Source organism: Hippocampus bargibanti, linkage group LG05 (genome assembly GCF_051943395.1).
Source record: "Hippocampus bargibanti isolate YZ-2025 linkage group LG05, ASM5194339v1, whole genome shotgun sequence".
NCBI classification, from domain to species: domain Eukaryota; kingdom Metazoa; phylum Chordata; class Actinopteri; order Syngnathiformes; family Syngnathidae; genus Hippocampus; species Hippocampus bargibanti.
This window is the reverse complement of record NC_142738.1, coordinates 26,801,992-26,816,687: the sequence shown is the minus strand read 5'-3', so window position 1 is coordinate 26,816,687 and position 14,696 is coordinate 26,801,992. Positions and strand designations below refer to the sequence as shown.

At 40.0% G+C, this 14,696-nt stretch overlaps 1 protein-coding gene across 8 annotated transcripts in view; it reads left to right on the top strand.

The window, feature by feature from the left end:
• LOC148898355 (F-actin-monooxygenase mical2b-like) overlaps window positions 1–14,696 on the top strand; it is a 76,586-nt gene that overhangs the window by 51,467 nt on the left and 10,423 nt on the right. For 2 of the 8 annotated variants that reach the window (XM_088997525.1, XM_088997519.1), the window contains 14 exons: window positions 2,407–2,533; window positions 3,475–3,559; window positions 4,781–4,928; window positions 5,226–5,425; window positions 6,695–6,774; window positions 7,101–7,169; window positions 7,297–7,422; window positions 9,408–9,578; window positions 11,366–11,558; window positions 11,667–11,767; window positions 11,904–11,990; window positions 12,125–12,217; window positions 13,249–13,435; window positions 13,526–13,590. In XM_088997525.1, coding sequence (XP_088853651.1) covers window positions 2,407–2,533; window positions 3,475–3,559; window positions 4,781–4,928; window positions 5,226–5,425; window positions 6,695–6,774; window positions 7,101–7,169; window positions 7,297–7,422; window positions 9,408–9,578; window positions 11,366–11,558; window positions 11,667–11,767; window positions 11,904–11,990; window positions 12,125–12,217; window positions 13,249–13,435; window positions 13,526–13,590 — 1,732 coding nt within the window. Of the gene's footprint in view, window positions 1–2,406; window positions 2,534–3,474; window positions 3,560–4,780; window positions 4,929–5,225; window positions 5,426–6,694; window positions 6,775–7,100; window positions 7,170–7,296; window positions 7,423–9,407; window positions 9,579–11,365; window positions 11,768–11,903; window positions 11,991–12,124; window positions 12,218–13,248; window positions 13,436–13,525; window positions 13,591–14,696 lie in introns of all 8 variants that reach the window. The other 6 variants (XM_088997518.1, XM_088997517.1, XM_088997521.1 and 3 more) reach the window with 5 other exon arrangements.

Below are 14,696 nucleotides of genomic sequence, written 5' to 3'. Positions count from 1 at the left end.
CAATAGTCAAAGAGGCTGAAATAGTGTGAAATAAAGGATTCATTGAATTTGCCCCTACATCAGCCACATGCTGCAGTTATGCCTGCATGGGCACCCACTGCTGTCATTTTTGCTGTCACCTCTCCCTTGCAGAGCAGTGCCTCTCGTGAGGCACTTGCAGTTTTACAAACTTAATTAACATAAAAAAAGAATAGAATTATTTAAAAATCACTTTCAGGAAACCAAAGGTGTGAGCTATCATCATTTTGACTTTCAGATTGTCTAACGAAGCCTTGACCTGAATTTAATAATTCAATCAAAAATAGAGTACTATTTCACTGAACAATGAAATTCAGATTTGCAAAATAGCCGCCTGACTATTTTTTTCCCTTTTAAATGGGACTTCTGTTCATGATACTTTTCCTCACAGCCTCTTTGAATCAGTGCTATCGGAATTACCTTCATCTTTACTCCGAGGCGTGATCGCTGTTTGTTTTTAACATTGTTAATAATGAAGAAAGAATAGCTGCTCACATGCATCTCTGAATCCTGAACTCAATATGACTCCAAAAGCATATTGGGTATGGTAATTTGCCAGGCTGTCAGTGTGGTGCATATTTTGAACAACAAAATAATAATACAATATGAAATAAGGTAATTGTATTGATTCAGAGATCACAATAATATTTTTACAACTTCAGTTTAACAACCAAACATACTGTAGATAAAATATTTCCTTCAGAAACTGTGCCATTTTTGGTGTCGCTGGGCTTTCTGCACATGCAACCTGTCAAGCCTGCCCTGACACGTCAAATGTTCGCAAATGTGTTCGCAAAGGCAAATAGGAACACTGATCAAAGACATTGCACAAGTTCGGAAGAAAGAAGTTATGGTGGTCGGGAGGCAAAAATAACAAGGACTAAGTGTTGCCATACTATTTTCTTACCAGGCTATTAACAGTCCAACATAAGTTCACACAATTCACTACATTCACCGTTTGCAGGTTGCCGACCTATGGTTTAACATCAACGTGGAAGTTTGCGAAGAGTTGGAAAAAAAATAACTGACAAAATTAATAAATACATACTAATTATGGGAAGTTTAATAACATTCCAATGAATAATGTGGAGAAACGAATGGATAGATGATGGCTATGTCAAAGGACTAATTTTGTTTTACACTAGCAGTGGTATGCGACCCACACGAGGGATAGAGGCTAACGAACACACAATGAACGGCAAAGAAACATTGTAGTCTGTAACACAGCAATATCTTTTCTTTGGAGTATATTTAATTCAAATTAGGTTTAACATGACTTTGTTTTTATCAAACTGTTTTTATCTGTTTAACGCAAGTTCCCACCTTCATTGGATTTGTGGTTGAACGTCAGATCATGTGCACGTCATCAACTCCCAATCTGACAGATGCAGAGTTGAATAGGCTTGGCGTTATGGGATATCCAATGAAAAGTTACACTAGTCAAACTGGCATTCACATTACACCCTGTTAGTCAAGATGATAGTGGCCAGCGAAAAGCTGCAACTGGCAGCTTCATTGAGCGCCAGGGGACTGAATTGGTTTTGCAGTGGCTGGCACCAGCAAGCACTCCTCATTACAAGTAAATTGCTGACCAGTGTAGATTCCATGACGGGGTGATTTGCTTCTAATCTAGATCTACTATGGCCCGATTTACCTTGGGAAAAGATGACAAAACTACTTGAAGGACATGGATAATTTAAAGACCACAAGTATTATGGCAAGTGAAATGGTGGCGTTGAGGAAACTTCCACTGATGTAAATTAAAATTATATTTCTGTGGTAAAGAATATAACTAAGAGAACACAATTGTTGAATCATTAACATACAGCCAAGCCCATTTTTTTCAGGCCCCTGGCACAATATATGTGACTCGTGTTATTCATGTATTGCCAGGAAATATTCAAAATATATTTTTAAGAATTCTCATGGATGTGTGAAGCATCCTACTTGTCTGTACAAGTCTGAGATTGTTCATCTCAGTCTTATTAATTAATTTTAATGTGGCTTGAAATTATCATACATGTACATAGGGTGATTTTTTTTTTCTTTTTTAAATTTAGTTTTTATGTATTTGTGTCATTGTCAATACTAATCTAATTTTAGATTACTAAGAGACTTTATGTGAAGATGCAATTTGAAAATGACATATTCATACACACAAACAAGGCATAGACGATGATTTGAATTGTGAGGAGGCAGAACAAGGTAACTCGCTTTCATTATAATTTGATTCTTTATCTTGTGTGCTTGTGTGTTTGTTCGATATAAAAATCAAATCAAATATGTACCACTTTTACCTGCCTTTTTAATAGAATCTTTACAAGAAACCCCATCATTCTGTGTTGGAGTGAAATTGGATCCTCAGATGTTTGTTCTATCATTTCCTAGGGAGAGTATCTACCGCCTACTGCCTCAGACCACAACAGAGAATATCAGTAAAAACTTCGATCAGTATACCATTGACCCTGCAACCCGATATCCCAACCTAAATTCCACTCAAGTACGTCCCCATCAGGTCAGTCTGACACTGTTTTGAAGCAATAACCATTATGAAATTAAAAAGAGCCATTGTGCTTTTGAGTGATGTTGAAATGGCTTATGTGAAATGATCTCAAATTAAATATAATTAGGGGATGCCGTTCTTCTAGAATCGTCACCTTAACGTGGTGGAGGGGTTTATATGTCCCAATGACCCCTAGAGCTGAGTTGTGTGGGCCTTCATTTGCCCTGATAGCTTCACTCATGACAAATTTGTCGGCGATGAGGGAACAGACAAAACATCTACCCATCCATTATCTGAACCGCTTTATCCTTACTAGGGTTTCGGGGTGCTGGAGCCCATCTTAACCGTCTTCGGGCAGTAGGTGGGGGACACGATGAACCGCAGTTTTCACATACAGCTATTAGATATTTCCTTTTTCATTGGGGCCTGCGTCTGGAGCCAAGCCCAGAGAGCCAGAGAGCTGAGGCAAAAACTCAGGTGTGGAAGTTGTGTGGTAAAACCATTTGCAATGTCTTCTCGATGGCTTTGAAAATCCTCTGCTCCACCATCCATATCGTATTGGCGGGGAGGGGAGCAATGCACCGTTAAACACTGTATATTGGAAATGGGGGTGCTGCTAACCTTGATTCAGGACACTGAGGCACTATGCCGAATCCATAAGTCCGCAACAATTCCTCCAACACTCCTTCCTTTGACCAAGCCGAGTATGAGGACTTTATGGTGGATGCTTCTATCTCTGGTGTTGAAGTTGCCAAGGTGGTTAAAAGAACTCTTCGTCTCCCCCCTTTTCAGAAGTGGGGCTAGTGGGAATTCTGGGTTTGCCTGTTAAAACGTCTGCCCCCTTGAACAAAGCCCACACAATTGGAATGGATGGACGGATGTTGTTGTTGACAAATTGAAGTTTTGTCATATGACATGTCAAAAAGAGCATCACATAACTTTCTACCTCTAAGGTACAACACCTCTTCATTGATGGAAAACAGGACTCTTCTCGCCTTGAAGATACCCTGGGTAAACCTGCCAACTTTTCCAGACGAGGTAAGGCTCCACCTCTTTCCAAATTCACACCTGTCTCCAAAGACGAACTCGCCAACATCATCTCAACAATGAATTCCTCCACCTGCACACTGCATCCCATCCCATCTTCACTTGTCAAACACTGCTTTCCAACCATGTTGCTCGTCAAGAACATTATTGACTCTTCCCTCAACTTTGCCTATGTCCCCTCCTCACTCAAACTGGCTGCTGTAACCACCATCATCAAAAAACCCAGACTGAACCCTGACATCATGAGCAATTTTCGACTGATCTCCAACCTCCCCTTTCTGTCGTTGCAACTGGAATTACAACCTACTTAGACAATCACCAACTGAACAATTTCAGTCTGGATTTCGCACTAAACACAGCACTGAAGCATCCCTCTTCAAAATCACAAATAACTGCCTCTTCTCCTCTGACTCCAGTCTACTCTCCATCCTCAACCTTCTCCAATTTACAGCTGCCTTTGACTCTCCCCCCCTAACCCCCTCTCCACTATCACCTTAAAAACATTTCCACTCCATCCTACTCTCTCGCCTGCAATCCCTACATATCGCCTATGAAGTCCTCAGCTGGCTTCGCTCATATCTTACTGACAGGAACCAATTCATCCACATCCACATCAACATCTACTCTTTCAACACTCCACCACTGCCACCTCAAAAACATTTCACGTTTCCACCCTTCAACGCCGTTCAAATCCTCATCCACACACTTCATCGCTTCTCGCCTTGACTACTGCAATAGCATCCTCGACGGTACAACCTCCAAACTCCCCAATAAATAATAATAACAACAATAATAATAATACATTTAACTTACAAGCGCCTTTCAAAGCATCCAAGGACACTTTACAATTAAAAGAACAATAAACACCAGAACAATAAAATCATGAATAAAATGATACATAACAAAAGAGCTGATTAAACTAAACTGTGAATGCAATTTTAAACAGATGGGTTTTTGAGGTGGGATTGGAAGGTGGGAAGTACAGTATATCCAGAATGTCGCCTACTCACCAACACCTGCACCCATAGCACCCCCATCCTAAAAAACTTTCAATGGATTTTTGCGTCATTCTTGTGGGTCAAGTATCTGAAAAATAATTCTCAGTTAAGCTCTTCAGTGTGTTTTCAAGAGGCAGAAATGTACTTTTTGACTGACCATATTTCAACATTTGGTGTTTTGAGGTCTGCAATGTGAATCATGTTTCTTCTTCAGAGTGTGGGGTGCGCCCTGACAGGCTGCTGTCATGGTGTCAGGGACAAACAAATGGCTATAAAGGGGTGGACATCACCAACCTGACATCTTCATGGAGAAGTGGCCTTGCCCTTTGTGCCCTCATACATAAGCAAAGGCCTGAACTCATGTGAGAATGCACTCACAGTATTCTGATTCAAATTCCAGAACGTTAACCCTTCCCTCAATACAAAACTTGCAACAGCGAAGCAAATTCCTTTATTTTTGCCTGTGACTGAAGACATTTGGTTTTGACATTAAAACATGTATACAAGATGAAATAAACCGTTTGCTGCAGTCATGTAAAAGTTCAAATTTGGCATACTATAGTTGGCCCATTGCCACATTAAAAATATGTCCTTGGCAGATGGGTCTGTTTTTTATTTTATTTTTTTTAAATGTGAATTTGATTGCTTTCCTGTGTCAGTGACTTTGACTCCCTTCATGAGGATGAAGTGGCAGCGAACAATCAATTGGCCTTCGATGTGGCTGAGCATCACCTTGGGATTCAGCCAGTGACGACTGGAAAGGAGATGTTTGCCAGGGCAGAACCAGACAAACTGCTAATGGTTTTATACCTCTCCAAATTTTACGAAGCCTTTCGAAACTTCCCTGGAAACAAAAAAGGTCAGTTTAAAAAACAGTTATTTCTTGCCCTTGTCTCTGTTTATTATTTGCGTTGTTTCGGTTTCCTTTGCAAATGCAATTCCTTCTATAATTATGTTGAAAATGTACCTATTTTGATTAAAGTTTTTATCTCATGTTGTTTTTTTCATTTGTTTTTTATACAAACTCATCCTTTGTTGATCAGTGATGTACATTTTCCAGGTCAAGTGTGAAGTAAACTTGACTAAGCATCTTTTGAGAAATACTTTTGAGCACAGTATTTTCTGCATCCAGAGCATCTGGCTAGTATGTGCATGGTCCAACAAATCTTACAAACAATCCCCTCTTCCTCCCAAACCTGGATACCCTCTGATTGGTTTGAAAGGTCACTTTTCAAATCTATTTCTGACATGCTTTGTATACTTCCTGTAGTGATTCCTCCAAATATCTTGAAGTGGTTTGTCACTCACCAGAAAGCCACGTTGGGAAAATTATTACTTGCAATGATTTCATCCATCCATTATCTGTACTGCTTATTCCTCATTAGGGTCGCAGGGGATCTGGAGCCTATCCCAACCGTCTTCAGGCACTCGGCGTAGGATTAGTTGCCAGTCAGTCGCAGGGCATACAAAGACAAACAACAATTCGCTCTCGCACTCACACCTAGGGACAATTTTTGAGTGTTATATCAGCCTTACATGCATGTTTTTGCAATGTGGGAGGAAACCGGGGGACCCGGAGAAAACCCATGACAACCCAGACAATGACCTAAAACAACATTTGATTCTATATATTTATCATTATTGTTATTATCTTTTTTACCGCATGCTTGATTCTCTTTGTTTCTTTTGCTTGATTTTGATTTGTAAATTACACAGTGAGATTCGTTGGCAACTGAAACAACTTCCATATAACATCTTTGTGTTGCATTTTCAATTACTGAAATGAATGAATCTAGAACACAGGATACTGTATATGTGGTATGCCAGAAGCAGCATGTACTAATTGCTACATTGCATTTTTAAATAAACAGTTGTGTTGTCAACTGCCAGTTGTTCCCTTCTCTGTAATATCCTCCTAAATAACCTGAATGTCTTTGTTTTTGGTATCATGTATCTGTAAATTGTAACTTAAGGGCATCAAACATGTTCATCCATGTTAAGTGTACATCCAAATATGTGTTTGTATGCTTTGTTTTATCCCATGCCTTCATTGTTAAAATATGACCTACTTACTTGTACTACTTCCTTATACTGCGAAATATGAACCTACTGTGCATCTACATTTCAGGAGCAAAAGAAAGAGATGAAAATCGTGAAAGCCAATCGGCAAAAAGCAACTTAGGCCAGCCCAGGAAAAGGATACCAAAGGTTGTGTAACATTCTTCCATATGAATGTGCTGAGTTATTCATGGCATAATTGTGTGTTTCTCTGAAAGTGAAAGGCTTGATATCACTTCCCAGCTCATCAGTTGGTTGCCTTTTCATTAATAAGACCACCATCATTGCTCTTCTGGCAACTGAAATGTTATTGGATTCTGTAGACAGCACAATGATCCAGCTTGTGCATATACATTTACATTCCCCAATGACATTGATTACCGATGTCTGCAGGATGTACATTGCAAGGGAAATGATCAATGATAATATTTAGCTTTCATTATTATGATCAAGGAATATTGTGCTTTCTCTCACAGGATGACAAAAAATTGGATAACGATTCTGTTCATAAGAGGCGACGTAAGGGGAAAAGCTACCTCACAGAGGTAGGTTGATTATTTTATCACATTTGAAAGAGTAAAACTATGAGCTATATTTCATATCTATATTTTGATCTAATTTATAACGACTACTGTATTCTCACTGTTCATTGTGTCCTACAACGTTCATCAGTTATCCTGTCACAGTGCGCCCTCAGCAGGTGTTGATGGGAAACTGCAAGAGAGCAAGGTCCGATCCATGGCAACACAGCTGCTGGCCAAATTCGAGGAGAACTCGGCAGAAAAAATGCATGGCAAGGTCAGAATTGAATTACCGGGAGTACTAAACACATCAACCTTGGAGCTATTTTTAACCCTCGGGCCATGGCGTTTTCAAGTGTAGTCTGTTCTTTCTGCGTTCATTGCAGAATAATTGGAGAAAGAATTACATTCGGAGTGCCCCAAAAAAGTAAACTAATTCTACAGAAAAACATGTAATTTTGGAATTGTTTGGTGTAGTGTATAATAGCACGTACATATTTGGAATTGCCATGTTTAGAAGTTTTTTGCTGCACTGATTTAAAAAAAATAGTTCCTCGCCCGACCTCTCCGTTTTCGATTTACGAGCAACAATGGTAGGAGTCCTCAACGGTTGGAGCGAGCTGAACTCACTTACAGGAAATGAACAGATTGGAAGTTTGCGATCAATAGTAAAAATAAGTTGTTTTTTTTTGCCACTCCCACTTGAAGTTTTCTCTCAAACTAAAACTGAGAATTTCATGTTGTATATTTTCATAAAACGCATACATTTGTCTTGTAATCATATCGACTAGCTTAATCGTAACACAAACTGCCAAATACCGTAAAAGGGCTTGCAAACCTGTCATCAATGTTAAAAGTTAAACCATTTGAAGTAATGGCAATTTGGACATGTATGGTGCTGCAAAGTATGTAAACAGACAGTACTCACAGACATTCGCTATTTGCCCCATTATTGCAGCTAATTCGGTTACTTGTGAAACACACAGAGGAATGTAGCCCGCACCAAACACATTTTGGCGCAAGCACCGATGAATTGAATTCCTATGATTTTCAATTGGGGAAAATATAATTTATTATGGGATTATTTTTTTAAAAAGCTGATGCACACCATAAAAATGTCAAGAATAATATATTTTGGGCAAGCTCTCCAGCCACTCGTAATATTACCTAGCAACAGTCATGAATGACCAAATACCTATGCAGTCTCTGCGTAACTTATGGATGCCAGTGAATTTGTGAGTGTTATAAAAATCACTAAAGGGTTACACGCCCTTGACAAACGAATGCTTCGATAGTAAATGTTGTCCAGTCAGCACGGCCCCTATAGCACTCAGTGTCTCTATTTTGTAGGGTTTTGTTGGGGTCAAATGTCTCCATTACAAATAGAACTGTATAGTGCCTATTTGCAATATTTTTGGTGATGATACTAGTGCAGCGTGTTCTACCAGAAACAAATTTGTTGTGTGTTGTACATACTTATAGATAAATAAGTAAGTATAATAAAGATGATTCTGATTTTGGTTTTGAATGCTCCAACACTTCTCGTGGAGCTGAATCAGAATCAGAAAACCTTTATTCGTCCCACAATGGAGACATTTTCATGAATAAGATCATAAATGCACAGCCATAAACCGGTTGTAATCAGCAATGTAATTTGCTTGCTACTGAAGTGAGGTTGTGTCAAAGACATTTAATGATTCTTTTTCATGAATGCCTTATGTTGATGCAACAAGTGATACGTTTAATCTTGAATGTATATTTGTGTTTGCAATGAAAATTTGGTTGCTGCTATGCACAATGTGAACTGAAGAAATAGGAACTTTTGATTTTATTTTATTTTGAATTTAGCATTGCTCATTGAGTGAAATATATTTTATGGTTTTAAATCACTTTAATGAACCCAAGAAAAAATGTTCCTCAATATTACTAAGTTGCTCCACAAAGTATATCATTGACTAGGAAAAATGATGAGCAAAATAAATAAGTAAATCAGACCTTGAATTACATGTAGAAAAAACAATTTTCAGACCAATTAAGTTGAGTTGTTGATGAAATTTTGAAAATGTTCCACGGGTTTTTAATGGAACATTGAAGGTGGTGCAGCCCAGTGGATTACATGGAGGCTGATGATTTTGATACGCAGACATGTGGTGGCTCACATAAGTGTATGCACATCACAAGTGGTTTTATAATGTTGTAATTCCAGATACCATTTTCATTTCCCTTTTCTATAATTCCCTTTCCTCTTCCTTCTATAATCAGCTTGAGGATGACCTATCTAGCTCATCCTGTTCTTCACCTCTTTCACCTCCCTCCACTCCACTTCCTCTCTCAAATGAGGAGGTGGAGGAAGGTGAAAATCCTCGCTTTTCAAAGCCTAAAGATGCTCACCCTCCCCCTTCGCATCTGCCTCCCCCACAGCACAAGTGGCAGGTATGCTCCACAAATTTTACTTCTTGCTGTGATGCAACATTCATCGATGGTTCATTCATTTTCAACTCACCTTCTCACTGAAAATGTAGTACCGTTGTCTTCATAGATGAGAAGGTTTCTTCAGCCATCATCTGTACAAAAGTGAAGGTTTCGGACGTTTCGCCTCCTATCCAAGAGGCTTCGTCAGCGAACTAAAGTCTGACTGGTCGTATTGGCCCCATTTATATATCCCTAATGTCCAGACCTGGTGGCGCCGGACTCAGCTATGATAGGTCCCTACTCTCAGGTTGGGGGGGCGGGACCCCTCCCTGTGGCCCCACTGATTGTTCCTACATTCCTGACTAACGACTGGCCTATTACCCCCACTCCCCCCGGTATCACCTCATCAGCATAACGACCCTCATCAGCATTGCGAAAGTTGCCTAACCTGTTTTGCCTGAGCAGGCTATTGTATGAACGATCCAAATTGAACCTCACACCACCAGACCGGTTTAATGAAGGATTTTGTTGTTTTATAAGAATCGCCTCTTTTACCCCCCTTTCAAACCATCTATGTTCTTTCACTAAGATTTTAACCTCATTGTCGTCAAATGAGTGGTTGCTAGCTTTTAGGTGCAAATGTACTGCCGATTGAGGCCCACTAGTATTATCCCTGCGATGTTGATAAAGTCTTTTTTTGAGAATTTGTTGAGTCTCCCCAATGTACTGCTCTTTACAATTTTCATTCTTACAATGTATGGAATAAACTACATTACTTTGTTTTACATTTGGTAGCCTATCTTTTGGATGCACTAATTTTTGCCTTAACGTGTTTATCGGTTTGAAATAAGTAGGAATTTTATGTTGCCAAAGGACTCTTTGTAATTTTTCAGAAACTCCTGCAATGTACGGTACTGCTACTCCTCTCCTTTTAGAATCTTGAGAATTATTGGTTTCCTTCTTACACAGACGCATTGTCTTCATATTTCAAATGGCTTCCAATGTTTGTTTCCACCTCCTCAGCCTTCCATCTACCTTCGTTTACTGGAAAATCCTGCTTCTTATGCCATAAGCGCCGGTCACTCTGCATCAAACTCACATGCCAATTTCCCATTGAGCTCAACAATTCCTGAACAAAACCACACAGAATGCACTTCTCTCAATGCTAAAGCCAGCCATTATTCTGCCTCTTCTCTGTTGGACACTGATCTTTACTCATCAACGTCACAGGAAGAAATTGGACAGGTGAATATTGGCATTTAATAAAACACTAAGCTGCTTTTAACAGCTCAATGCTATTAGCAGTTGTTTGCTTATTAGGGTTAAATATAAAACATGTCTCCTTAGATGTAGTTCAATCTTCTCATTGATTTCTGCCTCCTGTTCGGCTGACAACTCGACAGTTTGCACAAAAGACAATCAAGGAAAGAGCTGTTCTCCTCTCATCCTTGTTTCCTGGCTCCAATAAACCTCCTGTTCATGCTTCCGCTTTCCCTCAACCACAGGTTCTGCTCATCATTGAGTTTGTATATCGCTGGCACCGGGCACAAACCTCTTTTCTTCCAATTTGGTTGATTTCAGGTTTTTTTTTTTCATAACTCATTTGTATCGGTCATTCAACATGTGTGGGTTTTACTAAATATTTACCAAGCCTTTGTTTGACGATGCATTGTTAATTGCTGAAAAAAAACATTGGTTTCTGAAAAGTGAGGATTTTGGAGAGGTGAGGATTTCGCCCGATGCCAGCAATATCTTGAGTTCCTATTGTTCTTATACTGCTTCATCTTTCATGTTTGACTATTCTCTAGGTTGAACTATCTACCTCTGTGCGTCCTGTTCCCCCATCTCAAAGCACCAAAATCTACCCTGTGATCCACCCTATCCCTGACCCCACTGCCCAGGCTGGTTTCTTTAACCCTCTTCACCTCAAACACAAGAAATTATCTCCCAGTCCCTCGTTTTATGCCATCACTGAAACTTCTCATGTCGATTCTCCGTCTAGTAAGCGCACAATCCTCAATCAAATATCTGGTTGTAACGCCAGGCAGGATGCCACATCTTCACTCCCTGAAATCAGCTTCTCTTCATGTCTGATTATTGCACTTTCAGAAGAAAATACAGGGACAGAATACAGCCCTCAGGGCTGTCTCGAAATGCGCAAAACTTCTCATGACACATCGGAGGACCACAAGCGTGGTATGAATGCTAAGGTAACAGATGTGTGCCAGATGCAGCAGCACGCATGGCATGTACCCCTTGTGCTTGCTTAAATTAAAAACCTCATTTACAAGGGATCACACAAACAATGTTTTAATAGGTTGCTCTTCCCTTTGCTGTATGCCTTAGTTCAATGGAAGTTATAGTTTTGAAGACCCAAAAGGAGTCATTCGCACTGAGAGTTGTCCAACCAAAGCTCCAAGCTACAGTAAAGAGGTACCATTTAATAGCCCAGCCTCAATCCAGGCTTGTTCAGGGAAAGAAGAATGTCATCTGTTCTCTTTCTGACTTTTATTGTGTGAACGACTTCCCTCTCTTGTATCTTTGATTTGCGTTGGCGTCGAGATTAGCGCACAGTTGGAAAAGTGTCATCAACCATAGATGCTAAAGCCCAAATACTAGCCATCCTCTATGAGACAGATCACAGGCCCGATGCTGCTACGGTAAGATGTGTGCTAACTGTCAATTTCATGGTGTCTCCTGACGTTTTGTTTGAAAATATGCTAAAAGAGCAAAACGCAAAGCACACTTCTGCATTGTGCATACTATCTCATATAATTAAAATAATAATAATAAAAATAAACTGCCTGAACAAAACTCCCTCTGAAAGTGTCTTCTCGGCACTGTCACCCTATGCTTGCTTAACATCATAAATATAGTCTTGGTTCTGCAATAGGGCTTGCTAAAACATTCCCAACACCCACCGCCTCACGGACACACATCCAAATCAAGATATCCATTTTTTTTAAATGTACATGATTTAAAAATCATTGTACTAAGTTCATCCTGTCGACTTGATATCTAATATTAAGCAGATTCTTTACTTACAGACACATGTCACATGCCAGCTAATTGAACACCTACACTGTCTGTATGTAAAGAATCTGCTTAATATTATCTCTCATCTCATCTCATTTTCCGTACCGCTTATTCCTCATTAGGGTCGCGGGGGTTGCTGGAGCCTATCTCAGCTGTCTTCGGGCACGAGGCAGGGGACACCCTGAATTGGTTGCCAGCCAATCGCAGGGCACACAAAGACATACAACAGTCACTCTCACACTCACACCTAGGGACAATTTGGAGTAGTCAATCTGTCTGCCATGCATGTTTTTGGAGTGTGGGAGGAAACCGGAGGACCCGGAGAAAACCCACGCGGGTCTGGGGAGAACATGCAAGCTCCACACAGGGAGGCCGGACCGGGACGCCAACCGGCGACCTCTGCACTGTGAAGCCGGTGTGCTAACCACTCGGCTACCGGGCTGCCCTGCTTAATATTATATGATTTAAAAATGTTGGTGGAATTAAATGATATTGCTCCTATACTCTTTCAGCATAGATTTTCTCAAGAAAGCTCAGAAAATAATATTCATATACAGTCGGAACATACTGCATTCTTGTGTGTTTTCCTTTTTGTTCATATTACTTAATTCCTGGGGTAGAAATTTACTTTAACCTTGTCCGTGTCTTTTCTCAGTATGTGAAACGTAAAGACTTCCACTTCGTTCTTGGTGGAAGCGATATCTGCCACTTCTGTTCCAAGAGGGTTTATGTCATGGAGAGACTCAGTGCTGAAGGCTACTTCTTCCACCGAGAGTGTTTCCGCTGTGACATCTGTCACTGCACCCTCCGACTAGGCAGCCACGCCTTCAACTCAAGTGAGGGTATGCTTGAGTCACAATATGTACCATTTAATCACATTAACTTATTACATGTGAAATACTTATTTGTAAATTATTGTATTGCTCTTCCAGCAAAGTTCTACTGTAAGATTCATTATACCCAATATCAATCCAAATCACACTTCAGGAAAAGAAAGGTAAGTTTTATTATTCTTCCAGGTTTTTTTTGCATGTTGCAGCCATTAATTTCAAAGTTTGGGTATTTGCTAAAAACAGAGTTCATTGGTTTAATCATTGAAATATCTTGTCTTTGTGTGTGTGTGTGTGTGTGTGTGTGTGTGTGTGTGTGTGTGTGTGTGTGTGTGTGTGTGTGTGTGTGTGTGTGTGTGTGTGTGTGTGTGTGTGTGTGTGTGTGTGTGTGTGTGTGTGTGTGTGTGTGTGTGTGTGTGTGTGTGTGTGTGTGTGTGTGTGTGTGTGTGTGTGTGTGTGTGTGTGCGTGCGCGCGTGCACTCACCCAGCCAACATCTGATGTTTCAGATGTTGGCTGGAATTTAAACGGCAATCCTTCTTCATAAAAATAATTTGAGGTGCAACATTTAACTGGCCACCAATCGAGTTAATAGACAACTACTGTAGTTTAGTAATCAGTGAAGAGCCCTGATCTAGTCATATTTTCTGCGACTGAGGAATACATATCCTCCACAAAAGCACACGGATTATCTTTATATGAAAGCAAAATAAGGCACAAGTAAACAAATATTCAACAATTGTGTTTTTTCTGCACTGTCAATATAAAATAATTGCTTGTCTTTCAATAGAGGGCTGAACATTTCAAAAATGATTCTGATTTGATTCAAAAATTGTTTGGGATTATAACAAATTTATTATTTTGTTTATTATTACAGTATTAAAGGACAACCGACGTCTCCGGACAAGTTGTGTCCATAATTTGTAAAATGGCTTCAAATGACTTCTACTGAGCGTATTTTAAAAAGATTCCACCGCATCTAGCTATGTTTTACGTTTTAAGACTCGAGCAGAATATTCAGGAAGTCTTGTTTTTGAGTTGGTGACGAGTCCGTACGTGACTTCACTAAGAGAACGCCCCCTGACCGAAAAAAAGACACATTGTAGCAGTCCTTCCATCACGTCAATGTATTTTGCTGTATTGTTTGGTCTGAAAACCTTGTGTTGCACCCAAAAGCCGCCAGAAGAGGGTGTCCAAGCTCCATATAAGGAATTTATCAGCCTGTGGAGGTGGCCACAGGAGGTTGCCATTTTGTGCCTCTTTTCTGGTGATCGT